General features: G+C 33.6%; 1 protein-coding gene across 2 annotated transcripts; it reads right to left on the bottom strand.

Moving 5' to 3' along the window:
- Positions 1 to 7982: 7982 nt before the first annotated feature.
- LOC104763114 (alpha-barbatene synthase-like) lies at positions 7983 to 11421 on the bottom strand. 2 transcript variants are annotated; one of them, XM_087499014.1, is made up of 8 exons: positions 11279 to 11403; positions 10915 to 11208; positions 10424 to 10805; positions 10116 to 10337; positions 9851 to 9989; positions 9527 to 9755; positions 8755 to 8781; positions 7983 to 8272 (listed from the first exon to the last, which is right to left on the bottom strand). In XM_087499014.1, the coding sequence occupies exons 1-8, from the start codon at positions 11385 to 11387 to the stop codon at positions 7983 to 7985; spliced, it is 1692 nt and encodes a 563-aa protein (XP_087355140.1). In that variant the 5' UTR covers positions 11388 to 11403. The 2 variants fall into 2 exon arrangements, with proteins under 2 accessions (XP_087355140.1, XP_010484833.2); XM_010486531.3 differs by lacking the exons at positions 7983 to 8272; positions 8755 to 8781 and having other exon boundaries at positions 9407 to 9755; positions 10915 to 11175; positions 11283 to 11421.
- Between the last annotated feature and the right edge of the window lie 5583 nt (positions 11422 to 17004).

Here is a 17004-nt window from a genome sequence, read left to right as displayed (position 1 = left end):
TGATATTTGAGCTCTTCCAATAATTTAATTCTTCAACGTCATGGAAAGTTGGAGATAGGAAAGGGTTAAACTTTGGATGAATAGCAGATGTGGCAGGGTTTCTTGGTGCTTTATATGGAGTAATGGTTGAAAATGATGGAGTTGTGAGCCGATTGCTTCTCCTTGGAACATGCTTCTCACCATCACTATCAACTTCTTGCTTCTCACCATCACCATCAACTCTTTGCTTCTTTCTTGGAATAACAATATTATTTTTCTTATCCAGCTTTCTCTTTTTTTCCTGAAATCAAGATGTAACAAAGAAACGTGTTTATGAATGTCTTCTTTGTACTTTTTACAAAAATCAACAATGATATATACAAAAAAAAAAACAAAAAGTGAATTAAATTGACATACCTCAGGTGAATTAAAACACTTAAGATCGAATGATGGTCCCTCGACACATGATTTATCTTTGATGTCTTTTTGTAACATAAAAACATATGAGAAAGTTAAAAACAGATGGTGTTGATGATTCTGTTTGCCTTATTAAAATTCATTGCCATGCTATACCTTCTCTTGTGGATTCTGTTTGTCTTCTTTTTCATCATCACCATCATTTGGGGTTTCTCCTTCTGGTACATGATGACTTTGTTCTTCATCTTCTTCTTTATCAAGACCAGCATTTAGATTCTCACCTTCATCCGCATGATGACTTTGATTGTCATCTTCTTCGTCATCACCTTCCTGAGGAAGGTTCTCTTCATCACCCTACAAGCAAAAAACTTTTTAGGAACCTTTATTTCCTCAGTTTGGGTCATTTCCTCATTTGTTAAATTGAGTTTTTCAGTTAACTCCTCCGTTTGGGTTTCGGTTGGACTAAAGAACTGGAGATGAATTATTTCATTTGTCAATATAATGTGTTAGAATATTTTTAAAAAGTTCTAAGTATCATTTCATTTACCTCAGCATTTAAAACTTCTGGATTTGGTTCACCTTCCTTCTCTCTATGGTAGAACCATATTTGTTTTTTTCCAAAAAAATCTTGTTTCTTTGATTTTTCCATCAAAAAAATGATTCCTGTTTCAAGAATTGCTTGCACTCTTCCTTTGCTCCATTTGTTCTCATACCTAACTTCAACTTCTTGCAACAATTGTAGCTGAAAAAAACATTAGAAGCTTTTAGTACATTGATTAAGAATACTTTCCCTAACATTCAAAATAAAAGTACAAAACCAATTCTTACCTCCTCGAAAATCTGAGTCTCAGAAGTCTGAGCCACGTGTACTGTTTTTTGTTCAGTGAGAGACCTGTTAGATGGACATATCCCATCATCACACTGCAAATATAAATCGTTTTTAGGAAGCTTTAGTGCATAATTAAGAATACTTTCGCTAATATTGAAAATACAAGTAAGAAACAAACTCTTATTACCTCCTTAGGAATATGATAATCAGAAACTTGAGTCACATGCTCTGTATTTTGTTCAGCGCATGGAGAACTGGGGAATGGAGGGTTTGCAATTGGAGAACTGTTAGTAGGACGGATCCCATCACCACTCTGCAAATGCAAAATGTTTTTAGGAAGCATTAGTACATAATTAAGACTACTTTCCCTAAAATTCAATTTACAAGTAAGAAACCAACTATTGACCTCTTTAGGAATCTGATAGTCAGAAACCTGAGTCACATGCTCTGTATTTTGTTCAGCGCATGGAGAACTGGTGAATGGAGGGTTTGTAATTGGAGAACTGGGGAATGGTGGGTTTGTAAATGGAGGCATTCTACTATCTTGGTGTAGATCCTACAACACAAAATGAATACGGTTAGCAGTTACAACACATATCATGTCATGAAAGGGATCCTAAATTATATAGATGTTTTCATAAATTTTAAAAAACTAGCATCAGACTCTAGCATCGCCATTGTACTCAACAAAACTATCATCATCTTTGTTACATCAACCCGCTCTTGGCCATGACTATCATCAACATTGAAACCCACAATTTAGAATATTTTCTTACTAGAAAATCATAAGAATCTACTGAATTTTTCACCGAAATTGTTTAGGTGAATACATACTCAAAATCATATAAGTGTAATCCATCATGAATTATCTATTTTACTTCCTTATTTTTATTCAATCCTTCCTGAATAACACACTCAAAATCATAACACACTCAAAAATGGTCTATCATTTTTGAACCGAGAATAACACAGTCAAAATCATAAAAGCAATGAAACCTAAAAACTGAAATAATCTACAACCCACAACAATTTCAAGATATTGTTTCATGAAATCCACAAAAACAACAAGAATTTAATTGAAACCCACAAGATCTTACTTAATTTTGCATTGAATTGATTTAGGGTTTAACAAAATCAAAATTAGACACACATCAAGTCAAGAAAAAGAATCCTAAAACAAAATCCGACAGAATGGTGGCTACCTTTAACTACAGCCTTGACGAGACGAAGCGAGTCGAGTCGAGTTTGTTGAATCAAATCTCTTGGAGGCGTCGCGAGTTTGTTGATTTTTGTGTCTTTAAGGCGTCGCGATTCCCGAAATGGCGAGTCGAAGGAAAGTATTCCCGAAACGGAGAGACGACGAGAAACCGATGAGAACCCGGCGTGATTTGCCGGAGATTTAGACCGACGAGGCGACGTGAGTCCGATGATGAGATCTTTTCGTCTCGAGAGAGGAAACGCAAAGGAAGGTTTAAGAAACATGAGGGTATTTTCGTCAGATGTTTTTTATTATAAATGTTAGAAATGGAAATTATTGGGCCTTGTGGTATTTTTGACAAAAACTAAAAATGATGGTATCCATGACAATTGCCCTTTTTTATTAGAAAAATCGAAAATTTGAAAAAAGAAAAAGAATAAAACAAAAAAAAAGAAAAGAAAAATATAATGTATAAAATAATAAGTTAAAATATTATTTTTTAAATTTTTTTATTTGAAATTTTTTTTTATAAAAATATTATGTATTAAAATATGATTTTTTTGAAAAAAAAATCGAAAACTTTTTTAATAAAACTATAATGAAATAAAATATTATTAAAAATATTATTTAAAAAATATATCTGTGTTGATGTTTAAAATATAATTTTCTTCAAACCTCTAGAAAAAAAATCTGATATATAAAATTATGATTTGTCAAAAAAAAGAGCTATAAAATATGACACAAAACATATACCTATGTTAATGTATAAAAATATGATACATAAATATAAAATAGAGAAACAATTATTGATTTTAATGGCGAGGCAACTAATCTAAACAAATTTGGTAACAAACATCAGATTTTTTGAAGCCAAAAACAAAATTATTATAACAAAAAACAAATCTGCCATAACATAAAATAAATCTGCTGTCACTATAATTACATGTAATAAATCTGTTAACAAACAACAGATTGTTTGAAGCCAAAAACAAAGCTGTCATAACATAAACAAATCTGCCATAACATATGATTTTAATGTAGGTTCTCTTTAGCAATTTTTAAAAACTTTAAGAAATCTGTTATCAAACGACAGATGTTAGTTAAATTAAAAAATCTGTTGTAATATGAAATAAATCTGTTATCACTAGACATCAAACTAGTAATTATTTTTTCATAAAAAAATCTGTCACAATACGACAGATTTTTAGCGAAAAACATAAATCTGTAACAACAGTGAAAAATAACCTGTCACATATTATAACCAATCTGCCATATATTATGAAAGTCTGTGGTGTCTTCAAAAATAAGTCTGTCTTTAAAATAAATCTGTCACTAATTATAAATCTGTCGTAACTATTTTCAAATAAATCTGTCATCCAAAATAAATCTGTCGGACATGCAAAAATAAACCTGTCGTGCAAAAACAAATCTATCGTAAATAAACAAATCTGTCACAACTAGTCCGACAGACTTTTGAAAATATTTTTATTTTTAAAAAAAATGCTGGAATTTTTTAAAGGGTAAATTAGACTTTTTATTTTTTCCTGACAAAGCAAAAAAGGGTATTTTAGGCATAAAAATAATCCAACTAACCCTCATATTTTATGAGTTAATTAAGTAATTAATCTTTTAATTTGGGTCAATTTAGTTTTTTTCCCTTTAAATAAAGTTCAAATATTCACTAGTAGAAATCGTCCATATTGCTACAAAATTAGTGATAACAAATTATATCTACAAAAAGCTACGTATTAGTGACAAAATATTAGTTTATCGATTTTGTTACAAATTAGTAACTTTTCGTACCAATTTTTCTACAAAAAACTACGAACCTATTTTGTAAAATTTTTACTACAAATCAAGGGACAACATAGTTTGTAGCCATGAATTAAAAAATTGAGATTATTTTTCTACAATTTAGTTGTAACAAAAGTTATGATGTGTGACGAAATAGGCGTAGCAATTATTGTCTACAACCCACTTGTAGCAAAATGAAAACAAAATATCTACAAGCCACTTGTAGCAAAATGGCGACAGAGACAAGTGTGGCTTACTGTAGTGAACATAGTGTCGCAATGTAGTGTAAGTAATAGTGGGGAAGAGATATGGGTGTTTGCATTATAGAGTAGGGAATCAAGCAATTGTAGTGGGTTGTCATATCAATCAAGTTGTATATAGAGCCATCACCATTAGTTTATAATTGTCACCGTTCATTTGAATACATGGATCGATATCTCACACTATATATACATGTGTTCTCTTCATATTTAAAATCACAAATGCTCTCTTCTGTATTCTCAAATACTTATATCTTCTTCTGCATTTTTTTCTTTGAGCTATATAACCTTTCGTTTACATATTTTCCTTCAAACTATTCTGTAAGTATCAATAAAAAAACTATCTAGTTCTTGTTCTAATGTCTTCCTCACACAATAATATTGAAGTTCAACGAGGATGGATGTATAAGCATATGGATCCATATCTGCCAAAAGTATCCGTAGAATATGAAGTTGGGTTAGAGCAATTCTTGAATTTTGCAAGTCAGCAGTTATATGACGGGGGAAGAATTTGGTGTCCATGCTCTGTTTGTAACAATGGGGAGCTTCTTTTTTTCGAACATTGTGCATGGACATTTATATAATAGAGGATTTCAACCCAACTACTATGTTTGGACAGGTCATGGAGAGATGTTCGAACCTGCTTACCAACATCAAGACGGCAATGAAAAATTATGATTACAATACAAATCAAACAGCCGAAACAGAATGGGATTATAATGCATACATGGGAGAATTTGATTCTACAGGAGAATTCTTCATGCCACAAACAAGATAACTTATGTTTAGAATGACTTAATGATTTGTTTTGAAATAATGTTTATAAAGTATGGTTAATAAAAAAAAAGCAGAAGTTAATTAACAAACTGAAAATGAAATGTTCTATTGTCATTAAAAGGCGTTATTTTAATATTTTGTTACATGTTAAAAAATGATGATACACATATTAAACATTATGAATTTGAGCTACGTAATATAATTTAAATTGTTAAAATATGAGTTACGTCCCATGGTGCATTGGTTTATATAAGTTAATAGATATTGAAAGTTTAATTAATATTGACCTTTAGAATATGTAATTAACATATTAAACGTCAGGTAATAATTTAATTTACATTTTTATTTGTCTTAGTGGGATGAGTGGTGAACACTCTGGTGAAGGTGTTGTACATGATAATGCTTGGGAAGTTCCTAACTCGGAAGCAGCAATTTTTTCGACCATTTAAACATAGCAAGTGAACCTCTTTATGATAATTGCGTTGAAGGGTTGTCAAAATTCTCGTTAGCTGCTGATGTAATGCACATTAAGACGAACCACAATCTTATGCTTCCAAAAGCTATTATGAAACAGAGAAGCTGATGCGTAGATTGATTATGCCTTACCATATGATTGACGTATGTGAAAATAATTGCATGATTTATTGGGGTGATGCTGATGAGAATTTACTCATATGCAAATTTTGTGAGCATCCAAGGTACAAACCACAGAAGAGGTCTAGAAAGGACCCCTCAACTGCAAAACGTATTCCATACAAGAGGATGTTCTATCTGCCAAAAGCCGATTGATTAAAAAGATTGTATTTATCCGAGAGAACAGCACCACATATGAGTTGGCATGCACAACACACTTCTCATGATGGTAAGATGGAACATCCTTCAGATGGTAAGGCGTGGAAACATTTTCAAGAGATTTATCCTGAGTTTGCATCTAACAGTAGGAATGTTTACCTAGGCCTTTGTACAGATGGGTTTAACCCATTTGGATCATCCGATGGTAATTACTCGTTGTGGCCTATTATTCTAACTCCATATAATCTCCCGCCAGATATGTGCATGAAAAGACAATATCTATATCTTTCTATTTTAGTGCCCGGGCCAAACCATCCAAAACGAAATTTGGATATATTCTTGCGACCGTTGATTGAAGAGTTGCAGGAACTATGGGCATTTGGTGTTCAAGCATTTAAAGCAGAATTTCAATCTCAAAGCAGTGCTAATGCGGACGATTAGTGATTTTCCGGCAATGGGGATGTTATCTGGATGGACAACTCATGGAAGATTATCGTGTCCGTATTGTATGGAAGACACTAATGCTTTTTAATTAAAGCATGGTCGCAAATCAAGTTGGTTTGACTGTCATCGAAGAGTTTTGCCAGGAGATCTTGCTTTTCGACAAAATAGAAGAGCTTTTCGAAAGAACAATGTTGTCATCAAATCAGCACCATATAATCGCTCGGGAGAAGAAATCTTAGTTCATCAGTTGGATAACATTTATGGATTGAAGAAAACAGTTGAATGTGGTGGTGGTTGCCATGTAAACTCCGAGATCGAAGGATATGAAGAGACGCATCATTGGCATAAGCATAGTATTTTCTGAGAGCTGCCATATTGGAGGACACATCTTTTTCGGCATAACCTTGATGTTATGCATATTGAAAAGAATTTTTTTGACAATATAATTAACACGTTGCTAAATGTGGCAGGGAAAACAAAAGATTCTAGAAATTCACGGAGAGATCTGGTTCTATATTGTGATCGTAAACCTTTACATCTAACCTCTTCAGGAAAGGCTCTAACCATCTAACACTGCTCTTTCTGTTGGTTACAACTCTGCTCTGTTCTGTTGTTTAAAACTCTGCTTTTGTTTGTTGTCTGATTGTAAAACTCTATCTATCTTTTGTGTACTTTCGTTTAACAAATTATTATTTTTTTGACAAATTTGGCGCTACATATAAAACCTTGCATCACAAGGCAACAAACATCGTAAGAAACTTACAGGTCGAAATGTGCAGGTCTCACGACACAAAACTATTTCTACCAAAAACTTCGTATCTAATTTGTTACAAATCCATTGTTACCACTCATAGATAATTTATTACGCCTCAAATTGTGTGAAATAGTGGCTAATTTATTACAACTTCGCGTATCTAATCCCTACAAAATATCTGAAGTAAATAGTCACTACTCTGCTACACCAAAAACGTAGCAATCGGTAAGAAAGTATCGATAAGTACCGTGTAGCTTTTTGTGAGTTCTTTATCCACAGAAAATTTGTTGCTTTTTGTAAATAAACGCTACTAATACTGTTGACGCAGTTTGTAACGAAACGTTGTAGATAATTGTAACAAGTAGTAGCAAATACCTATATATGCGTTTGTAGCTAATTTATAATAACTTGCTACAGATTGTTACAACGCGTAATTCTGCGACGACAAAATAGTTACAAGTCAAATTTGTCTCAATCCAGTAACAAATTATTTTTCGCTACGAATACCTCCTTATACCTACACATTATTTTGTAACTATACAAGTTGTTTTTACTAGTGATTTTAGGAAAAAAAAAAAAAAGGAGAGTCATATATGAAATTCAAACACACCAAAATTTTATTGTAGTAAGAAAATATGATCAAACACAGAACGATCAAATAGAACCGCAATCACACAACACCATTGCATATCGAAATTGAAAACCAAAAGAAACAAACATTTTATGCATCCCATGTCTCTAAAGAAGTATGGGATCAAAGAGCAAAAGGCTCAGATATTCCTTGAGTTTTCCTTCGCGGTGGTTGTAGACATCATCATTGGTATAGAAAACATCCAATGAGCGCCAGTAGTTGATATATTGCATAAGAATTCGGCGTGGCATGGTGGTGTTCTTCAAGCACTCTTTGTTTACAATCTTGTTCATATCTCCATTTATCATTTGTAGTTCTCTATTGGTTTCCTCTTTTGTATTTCGGTGTTCGTTCATGTAATAGTTGAGTGCATTTGCATTGTAACCTTTTCCATATCCTCCTGAAGATATATACCAAAACATTCAAAACATACAAATTATGCGAAGAGAAGTTTGTATTAAAGAAATTTTGTTGAGAGTACTACATTTACTAACAAACTTTTCAATTCTACCATATGTTAAAACTCCTTTTCTCCCCTACCACAAATGCTACTTAAAAAGACAATAATATCCTTGAAGTTGTGAGCTGTTGTCGATCAATTAGGTTAATATATATATATTTGATCTTTCCACAACATAGACATGCATTAATTGTTTCCACTCGACAGACAAATGGGACCCATAGTGGTGTAGATTATATTAAATTAATTTAAATTTATCTCAAGGCTATGTAGAGTTTACAAATATATCTATATGTCTTTTTGGTTTAGAGATCTGGTGGGTGGAGTAGCATAAGTCTGTAGACAAAATTAGTTATGTGGACAAAGTTTGTCTCATAGACAAGTTGAGGAGTACAAACTTGTCCATTAACTTAAAGTACTTGTCCATTTGTCAATTATGTTGTCTACTAGTTTTTTTGTAAAACATGTAGTACATGACATGATTAATAGTGGACAAGTAATGATTTTGGACAACTGTAAAACTGGTCTATGGAGTAAATAAATTTTTATCTTTGTAAAATAACTTGTCCATCACAAGATCAACAGTGGACAACCTCGTGTGTTTAATTTGTCTGCCAAATTAATAGCTCTGGCAGTGGTGAATGATATGGGAAAAAACACAGTTGAGCTTCTGAAAGAGTCGACAAAGAAAAAAAAAGAGATTTTTTGAAAGAAAAGTTAGAAACTTTAGACACAAAAAAAGTTTTTGTGTGTTTGATTTTGTGAATTTGAAGAGATGTGGAGATAATTAATAGAAGCAGAAAGAGATGAGAAAAAAAAACAGAATGAGATAAGTGTTCGTTGGAGATGGGGATAGAATTAATGGAAGAAGAAAGAGTTGAGAAAGCCGAAAAGACAAGACAACAAAACAAAACAATTTTTTTTTTTTTGATAAAAATAAGAAAATGATGAAGGCTATTTTAATATTTTTTTGTTCTGGTTGTGGTATTTCGTAAAAAGAGTTAGCAAATGTGGTAGAACTAATAAGTTTATTTTTAAAATGTGGTAGAATTGTTAAAAAAACTCTTTGTATTAAGTTGGCTAATTTTTTCTTTATATTAATTTAGTGTTATCATGATATATATTCATGTAAGACATAATTTATTATCAGTAAAAACACATCTGACACCTACAATTTTTATTTTTGGAGACTAATTTTGAATTTGGCTAATAAAGATACATGAACGAGCTTCGGTCTAGATATTAGCCACTCAAAAGCTTCCTTCCTACCAATCTCTCCAAGTCCCATGATGGAACATGCTATGGTTGCATATGTACCAATCTCGGCTCCACCAGACTCTATATACTCATCAAAGCTAGGAACATGACCTCCCCGTGCCCATTTGACAAGTTCGAGGTTTGTCCTTGCAATTATCTTGAACTACTTACCAAAAAAAATTAAACATGGTACAACTTATTACCATCCAGCGAATGTTGGGTTTGGTGGTCATGAATAATAAAAGTTTACGTACTCACCTCTTCTATCATCTTATCCATCATAAATAATCTTCCTTGTGGCCTCAATATTTCTTCATACTCTTTAAAAAGATACATCACAAATTTGAAGGCAGTCTTCATATGACCTTGAAGATTATTCATGTAATCCGGATCCCATCTGTTAGTATATCACACGACATTGGTTATGGGGATCCATGCTAGACTCATAATAGGTTTTTGCGATTTAAAACATGAATCTTTGCAATGTATATATATATAGATATAGCTTAGCTAATTAAGGTACCTTTCCAGACAATCTACCAGGCTTTCAACTTCAGGAACTGAACCGTAAGTATCACAAGCGTCGTCTAGAAATGTGATTACTAAGTACAACTTAGCCGACATAATTCTCCCAAGTGAAAATTGTGGCTCGAAGTACATCATCAATGCTGCAAACCAAGTCTCTACAGTTCTTTCTCTGAAGTTAGGTGGAAAGTTTGATGTATGTTCTAATTCCCTCCACCACCTACCAAAATATGAAAAAAGAATAAAAAGATGCTGTCAGAAAGAACCCGAGCTATCTTAGATGAAAACTAGATCATTCACACATACATTGTGATGGTCTTTAATTCTTGGAAGTAATGAAGCTGCAAGAACTTGAAATTGAGCTTGGCTAGCTTAAGAAGTGTGTCATCGCGGTCCTCTTCGTGTTCATAGAACGAGATATACCCCCTTGCAACCAGCGCTTGGATGTTCCGGTGCTGAGGTATGTGAAGAGCATTTTGTATAAGCTTTGAAATATGTGGTGGACACGCTCTGCGACCTGTAGCTAGTGTCTCCAAGTGGTTCAGTGTGAAACTTAAAACTTCATCCAGAATATGATCTGTCGTTGTCCCAAAGTGCACTGCTTCGTAGAAGCTTAGCATACCCTTGACATCTTCTATTAAACATTCCTTGAACTTACCATCGTCTCCTTTAAATCTTTTGAAAACATCTTCATGGAAATATATATATATATATTTTTCAATATATCAATTATATATGCACACATCCGAGTTGGAAGACTATCAACATACTAGGACTTATTTAAAAAGATTACTTACCGGACAACATATTTAGACCATATGTTCTAAAAACCCGAAACATGGCTGAGATTGTGTCCAAATCATTTTCATCAGCGATCAAATCTTCTATCTTCTCGAAAGCATGTTTCAGGCTCTCTTCGATTTCCTTCTCAAAATGATAAGAGAGACCAAGACTCTCCAGAAAATGAATCGAAAGAATTTTTGTTTTCAGTCCGTCTTTGTCACTGGAAGGCAACATGAATATGTTCGCTATTACTTCAGGCTTTAGTAGTTTAATCTCTGTTTCAAGGACCTCAAAATCATTAAAAATATCTTTTCATATACACCTCAATTTATATAGACATCATAACATATATAGGTAGTCAGATTGAAATAAATGGACTCACCGAATCAGCCATGGAAAATCGGAGAAACTGGTCACCCCATTGAGAGGATGGCAGTTCTGTAAAATTTAAAAAGTTTTCCCAATCGAGATTTCTTAGTGCTTCCATAGAGAGAGAGAGAGAGAGAGAGAGAGAGAGTAGTGATAACTGATATAACTTGGTAGACGGTAGACATATATATATATACACACACACAACGGAAGTGATCAGAGTTGATGGCAATTTTGGTATTCTTTTTTTTAGTGGAAATTTTTAAGCACTATGGCTGCAAATGGTTGAATTAATTGTGTTGAATTAATTAAAGTTGAAAATAATTGAGTTGAATATTATTCAATCCATTCATTTTCAAAAGTTGAACATTATTTTTGCTATAAGATTATTATTTTTTTTTTTAACTTTTTAGGTTGAATGGATTGAATAGTTTTTATCAACTTCTTCAACTACTTCTAATGGAATGGTGAAAATTGATTGAATAATTTTTTTCAGCTCATTTAACCTTTCTAATTGTGTAACTATTTACACCCTATGAGTTTAGGAAATAAGGAGAGGAAAATGCCATTCAGAGCCGGCCACAGATACAAGCGAAGCAACCACTTGCTTGAGGCCGCTTATTTATTAAACATATTTCGTCCGTATAATTTGGTAAAGTATACGTAGTCTGGTGGTAGTGGTTAGTTAATTCTCATCTTCATTTCCTCTGTTCGAGTCCCATAACACAAAATATCAATTAACCCTAGCGGTCATCCGTTCTTCCTCTAGCCTCTCTACTCACATCCTTTATCTCCTTGTTCAATATTATTTATTTATTTCTCTGATTCTGGATTCACCATTTTTTTGTTCTCAAATCATTGATTTTGCCTATAGATCTTATACCTATTTTAGATTTTATTAGGTAAACTTTTTCTCTTTGTTGTGATTCTAACATATATAGTTTTAAAGTTGTTCTTCTTATTTACATTATTCTCCATATATCTTTTGTTTATGCTAATATTTAATATTTTTTTTAGTAAGATGTCTTTTTTAAAGGAATGAGTTTGCAAGTAAAAATGAAAGAAGAATCATTTTCACAAAATTAAAAAATAACGATCTTTGATATTTTAGAACTTTTAGTGCTTTTGTTAAACAAATCCAGTTTTATTATTTAATTTGAAAAAAATTAGTATAAACATGTGCAAAGCAGCCTTTTTTTTTTGGTTCGCTTGTAGCCAAGTAAAACATAGCGCCGGCTCTGATGCCATTAGATTTGTTCAATCGCATTATTTATATTTTTAGAAAGAGTTTGAATAAAATGTGTATATTTAATTAACTACCTACGTTTCCTCGCAATGTTAATTAGATCTTTGAGCCGACGGTGATAAAGCAAATAGGCCAGGCCAACACTAAACTAGAATATGAAAATCTAAACGTAGCTAATTTAACAACACAATTGCAATTGCAAACATTCAGGCGTTTATTACCCGCTACTCCGTTTAGAGTTAATACTAAGCCCAAAGCCCCAAAGTATTAGCTAACCAAAAAATTGACGATAGTAACTCTAATGTTCCGTACGTGTATATGTATTATTCCTATGTTGTTGCATGTAAAACGTTATGAATTGAAATATTTCGAGGGTGCGTGTATATATAAACGTGCTGAAAACAGGGACATGCTATTGTAACTGATCTGACGGTCCCACTTTATGAACTCAATTGTAATCTTTACATCACGTTTTCACTACAAGAAATATGAGTTTTGTTAATACTAGAAAAATGCTATTATATATCATTGATAGCTAATTATCAAAATTATCAAACGCTATCTCTGCCCCAACTATAATAGGATCACACCCTACAATAACATTTTTTGATATGCTATTATATGTCGTTCTATTATAGCACTAATCAAATGTTTTAATATATTTTTTGATAGCTCGTAATTTTTGTTATATTATACTGTATTGTAGCAATTTTTATGTGCAACATTATAAAATGATGTATTGATATATTATTCCAAATATATAAATTGGAAATCCAATTAATTATATGCTACAAAACCAATTTGTTACAAACTTACAAAGCATGTTTCTTTCCATTAATGATCAAATGATATATAACTATAATTTTATAAAGTAGTTCATCAAAAAAAGCTCTCAAAAAATATCATAAGTACTTCTATTCATATTGGATTAAAGAACTCCATTGGTATGCTCTCGAAGGTCATGAACAATGGTTGCGGTTCTATTAACACTACCAATAAGAAGATAATCACCCTTCTTGTTCCACTTCAGGAGAAAAATGGTCCTTTGTGTTCGTTGAGAGTACTTATCACGTCTCCTGGAACTGTGAAAAAACAAAACTAAATTTTGTAATCTAGAAACAGACTCTCTAAAATGTGTTGTAGATAGAAACACTAACCACACAAGCTGAGAACGTGTGTCCATCTCTCTCTTTATGCCAACAACCTCCATTGTTGATTGTTCATCTCCATGGTCTACTTTTTGCACTGCAACCACCAAATAAGACACTCTAGTGAATAGTGATCTAAAAGCTCAAGTCATGTTGAATATTCCATAACAGAAAAACACAAGAGTTATTGAAAAATAACATAAAACTCATTGTAAGCACCATACATTAAAAGCCAAGTGAATATACCTTGTAAGCACCAACATAAAACTCATTTTCGAGCATGTCCCGCAAGTGTTCATCAAGAACATAGACAAACTTCTCGAACCGAGATAACCACTTGCACTTCTTACAACAATTTACCTTCGTTCCTGCAACATCGAAGGTTAAAACATGAATCAAAGGTTCTTTACTTTTTCAATCTCCAGAACATTTGTTCATTTATGTGTAAAGACAAATAACTAACCAGTCCTTGACAATTTTTCTTCTTCCTCATGATCCAGCTCAGTAAGAACGCCTGCAAGATATCAACGACATTGGATATATGGACTAACCTGTTGTCGACTACACCTGCAAACCAAGAAGTAAAATTCTTCTGTTATAGTTCTCCAATTTCAAGCAGATTTTACCAATTCTGAAACAGAAATTAGGGATTGACACAACAATGATGATTCTCTTGCTTCTCTTCTTTGCAGACCAACGCTCAAGTCTTAATTCAAAACTTGAGATTCCTGCCAAACCAAACAAATCTAGCAGCGTAGAGAGAAGCACAAGAAACAATAGGTGAATAAAGAAAATTAGAGTCATCCAGCCAACTATAAATAAAACCTTTGGAAAACTTCATCAGGTTTAAAAATACATCTAGAAAGAAACACTTTGAGCTCAGCCGAGAACCAAACCTAAACTTAGAGACATCTTGAGATAGTTGAACATGAAATATGTAAAGTGAAGCTAGAAGAAAGTTTGAAACTTTAACCTGAACTCTTTGTAATTTTAGAAAGAATCACAAGCCCATCCTTTATCTCTATTAGTAGACCATTATAGAAAACGAAACGAGACAACGAACGCAGTAACCCTAAATCCAAGCAAAGCTTTCCAAATCAAACTCCACCAAGCTTCTGCTCCTCCTCAATGAAATCTCTGTTAGTAACCCGAAACTGGAATCATGTGAGATAAAAGGAGACATCAACGACAATAGAAACAGCGACGTTATAGCTTGAAGGCGTAGTCAGAGACAAGCCCTGCCGTTGCATCGCCGCGTCGAGGATGATAGATCTGGAAATCTGAGGCCAATTGATGGATCTGGGACAAAGAGATGATGAATCGATCTAAATCTGAGGTGGAACTGATAAAATCCACCAAAACTAGCGACAAAATCAGAAGAAGAGGAAAAGAGTGAGAAGAAGCTTGCTTTTTCGGATGAAGGATCTGAAGGAGCAGAGACGAAGTAGAAGAGAAGAAAAATGAAAATAAAACTTAGGTCTTGCTTAGTGTGAAGAGTGAAGACAACCAAGTGAGTATTTTTTTTTTAAAGTGTTGAACGGTTTTTGTTTAAGTGTTAAGCGGTAAATTAAAATTTTGCTAAATTTTGGTTCATTGTTGGCGGTTTGAGTAATTATAGCTTTATTCTTTGTTATTATTTAGGCTTAGCGTTAATGAAATGCTATGATATAGGCACCAAAATCTGAATACTATTTTTAATAGCACTTACGAAATATGTGCTATCGTATGATGCTATCAGTGTACACTTTTTTGTAGTGTTTGCACATGTCCCGTCACAAACAGGAATAACTAGTGGAAACATTGCAAGGAGTTAAATCGACATAGTGGGAGATGAAGAAGATGAGTTAGCTATAGAAGATTGCATTAGTTACCAAACTCAAACCAAAAAAAGAAGAAGAAGATGATGATTTTGATTAATCAATTTCTTCACATCACTCTATAACTCATCTTTCACATGTTAATAATGCAAGCACCATCTTCTAAACTTGTTCTAGGCATAAATGTGTAACACCCTAGTTTCAAGAAATGTGTAACACCCTAGTTTCAAGAAATGTGTAACACCCTAGGCATAAATGTTTGAAAGATTTGATTTTGACAGTTTATGTCACAAAAATACACTTACTTTTCGATAAAACATCCCGAGAGAACTCCACGTGTAAGCGTGCTTTAGCGATTTCAGGATGGATCGATTTATGAATAGAATGTTTAGTTAGTGCTAATCGATGTTGGTTTCTTCATCTTAAATGTGTTTAATGCTTGAATTAGTTTTATCACCTAGTTCTAGAACCTAAGTTATGTTACACAGCAAAAGTATTTAACGAAATGTCGGAATCAATTTGAGATGATCAACACTCCTCTAGCTAACGAGAGTTGATGATAGATATTCTTATGAACTAATTAGACTTAAGTTTAATGCTAATTTGATTTCATGATTACAAATAAAAGATTAATAATTGTTGATTTCATGTTTACAGGCTAATTCCTAAGAGAGGATTAGTCTGTTATCGTGATTTATGTTCTATACCGGTTCTTACTTAATTTCCCTTGATTCATTGATTGCCTTTTGTAACGCCCCGATCATCACTTTTCAGTGGGCCCACGTCCAATCCGAGTCCATGAGTCCACCTTCCTTAATGGGCTTCACGTCCTCTCACTAGGCCCGTGAGCCCATCCATATATGACGGTCAGTTTGCTACGACTGGGAGGCTTTAAAGACTTGTTACTATCCCTAAAAATCACCACATGATCTTTTCCTATGTTTTGTCCTCACTCGCGCAGTTCCGACAATCACTTCCCGGAAGGTCACCCATCCTGAGACTACTCCAGCTAAAACACGCTTAACTCTGGAGTTTCTCATGACCCTTGACCGAAAATATAAGTGCACTTTTGGTGACATAGGTGGCCAAATCAATTCTTTTAAACTTCTCCGCATGTCCCTGAAACCGGGGTGTCACAATTCACCACCACTAACAAATCGCAACGTCTACACTCGTATGGGTTCGACTTTGATACCACTTGTAACGCCCCGACCATCACTTCTCAGTGGGCCCAATGTCCAATCCCAGTCCATGGGCCCACCTTCCTTAATGGGCCTCACGTCCTCTCACTAAGCCCGTGATCCCATCAATATCCGACGGTCGGTTTGCTACAACTGGGAGGTTTTAAAGACTTGTTACAATCCCTACAAATCACCACATGATCTTTCCCTGTGTTTTGTCCTCACTCGCACAGTTCCGACAATCACCTCCCAGAAGGTCACCCATGCATCCTGAGACTACTAAAGCTCAAGCACGCTTAACTCTGTAGTTCTCTCAGGACCCTTGACCGAAAAGATAAGTGCA

Source organism: Camelina sativa, chromosome 18 (genome assembly GCF_030686135.1).
Source record: "Camelina sativa cultivar CO46 ecotype springtype chromosome 18, ASM3068613v1".
Taxonomy (NCBI): domain Eukaryota; kingdom Viridiplantae; phylum Streptophyta; class Magnoliopsida; order Brassicales; family Brassicaceae; genus Camelina; species Camelina sativa.
The sequence above is the reverse complement of the archived record's forward strand: the minus strand, read 5'-3'. Positions and strand labels throughout refer to the sequence as shown.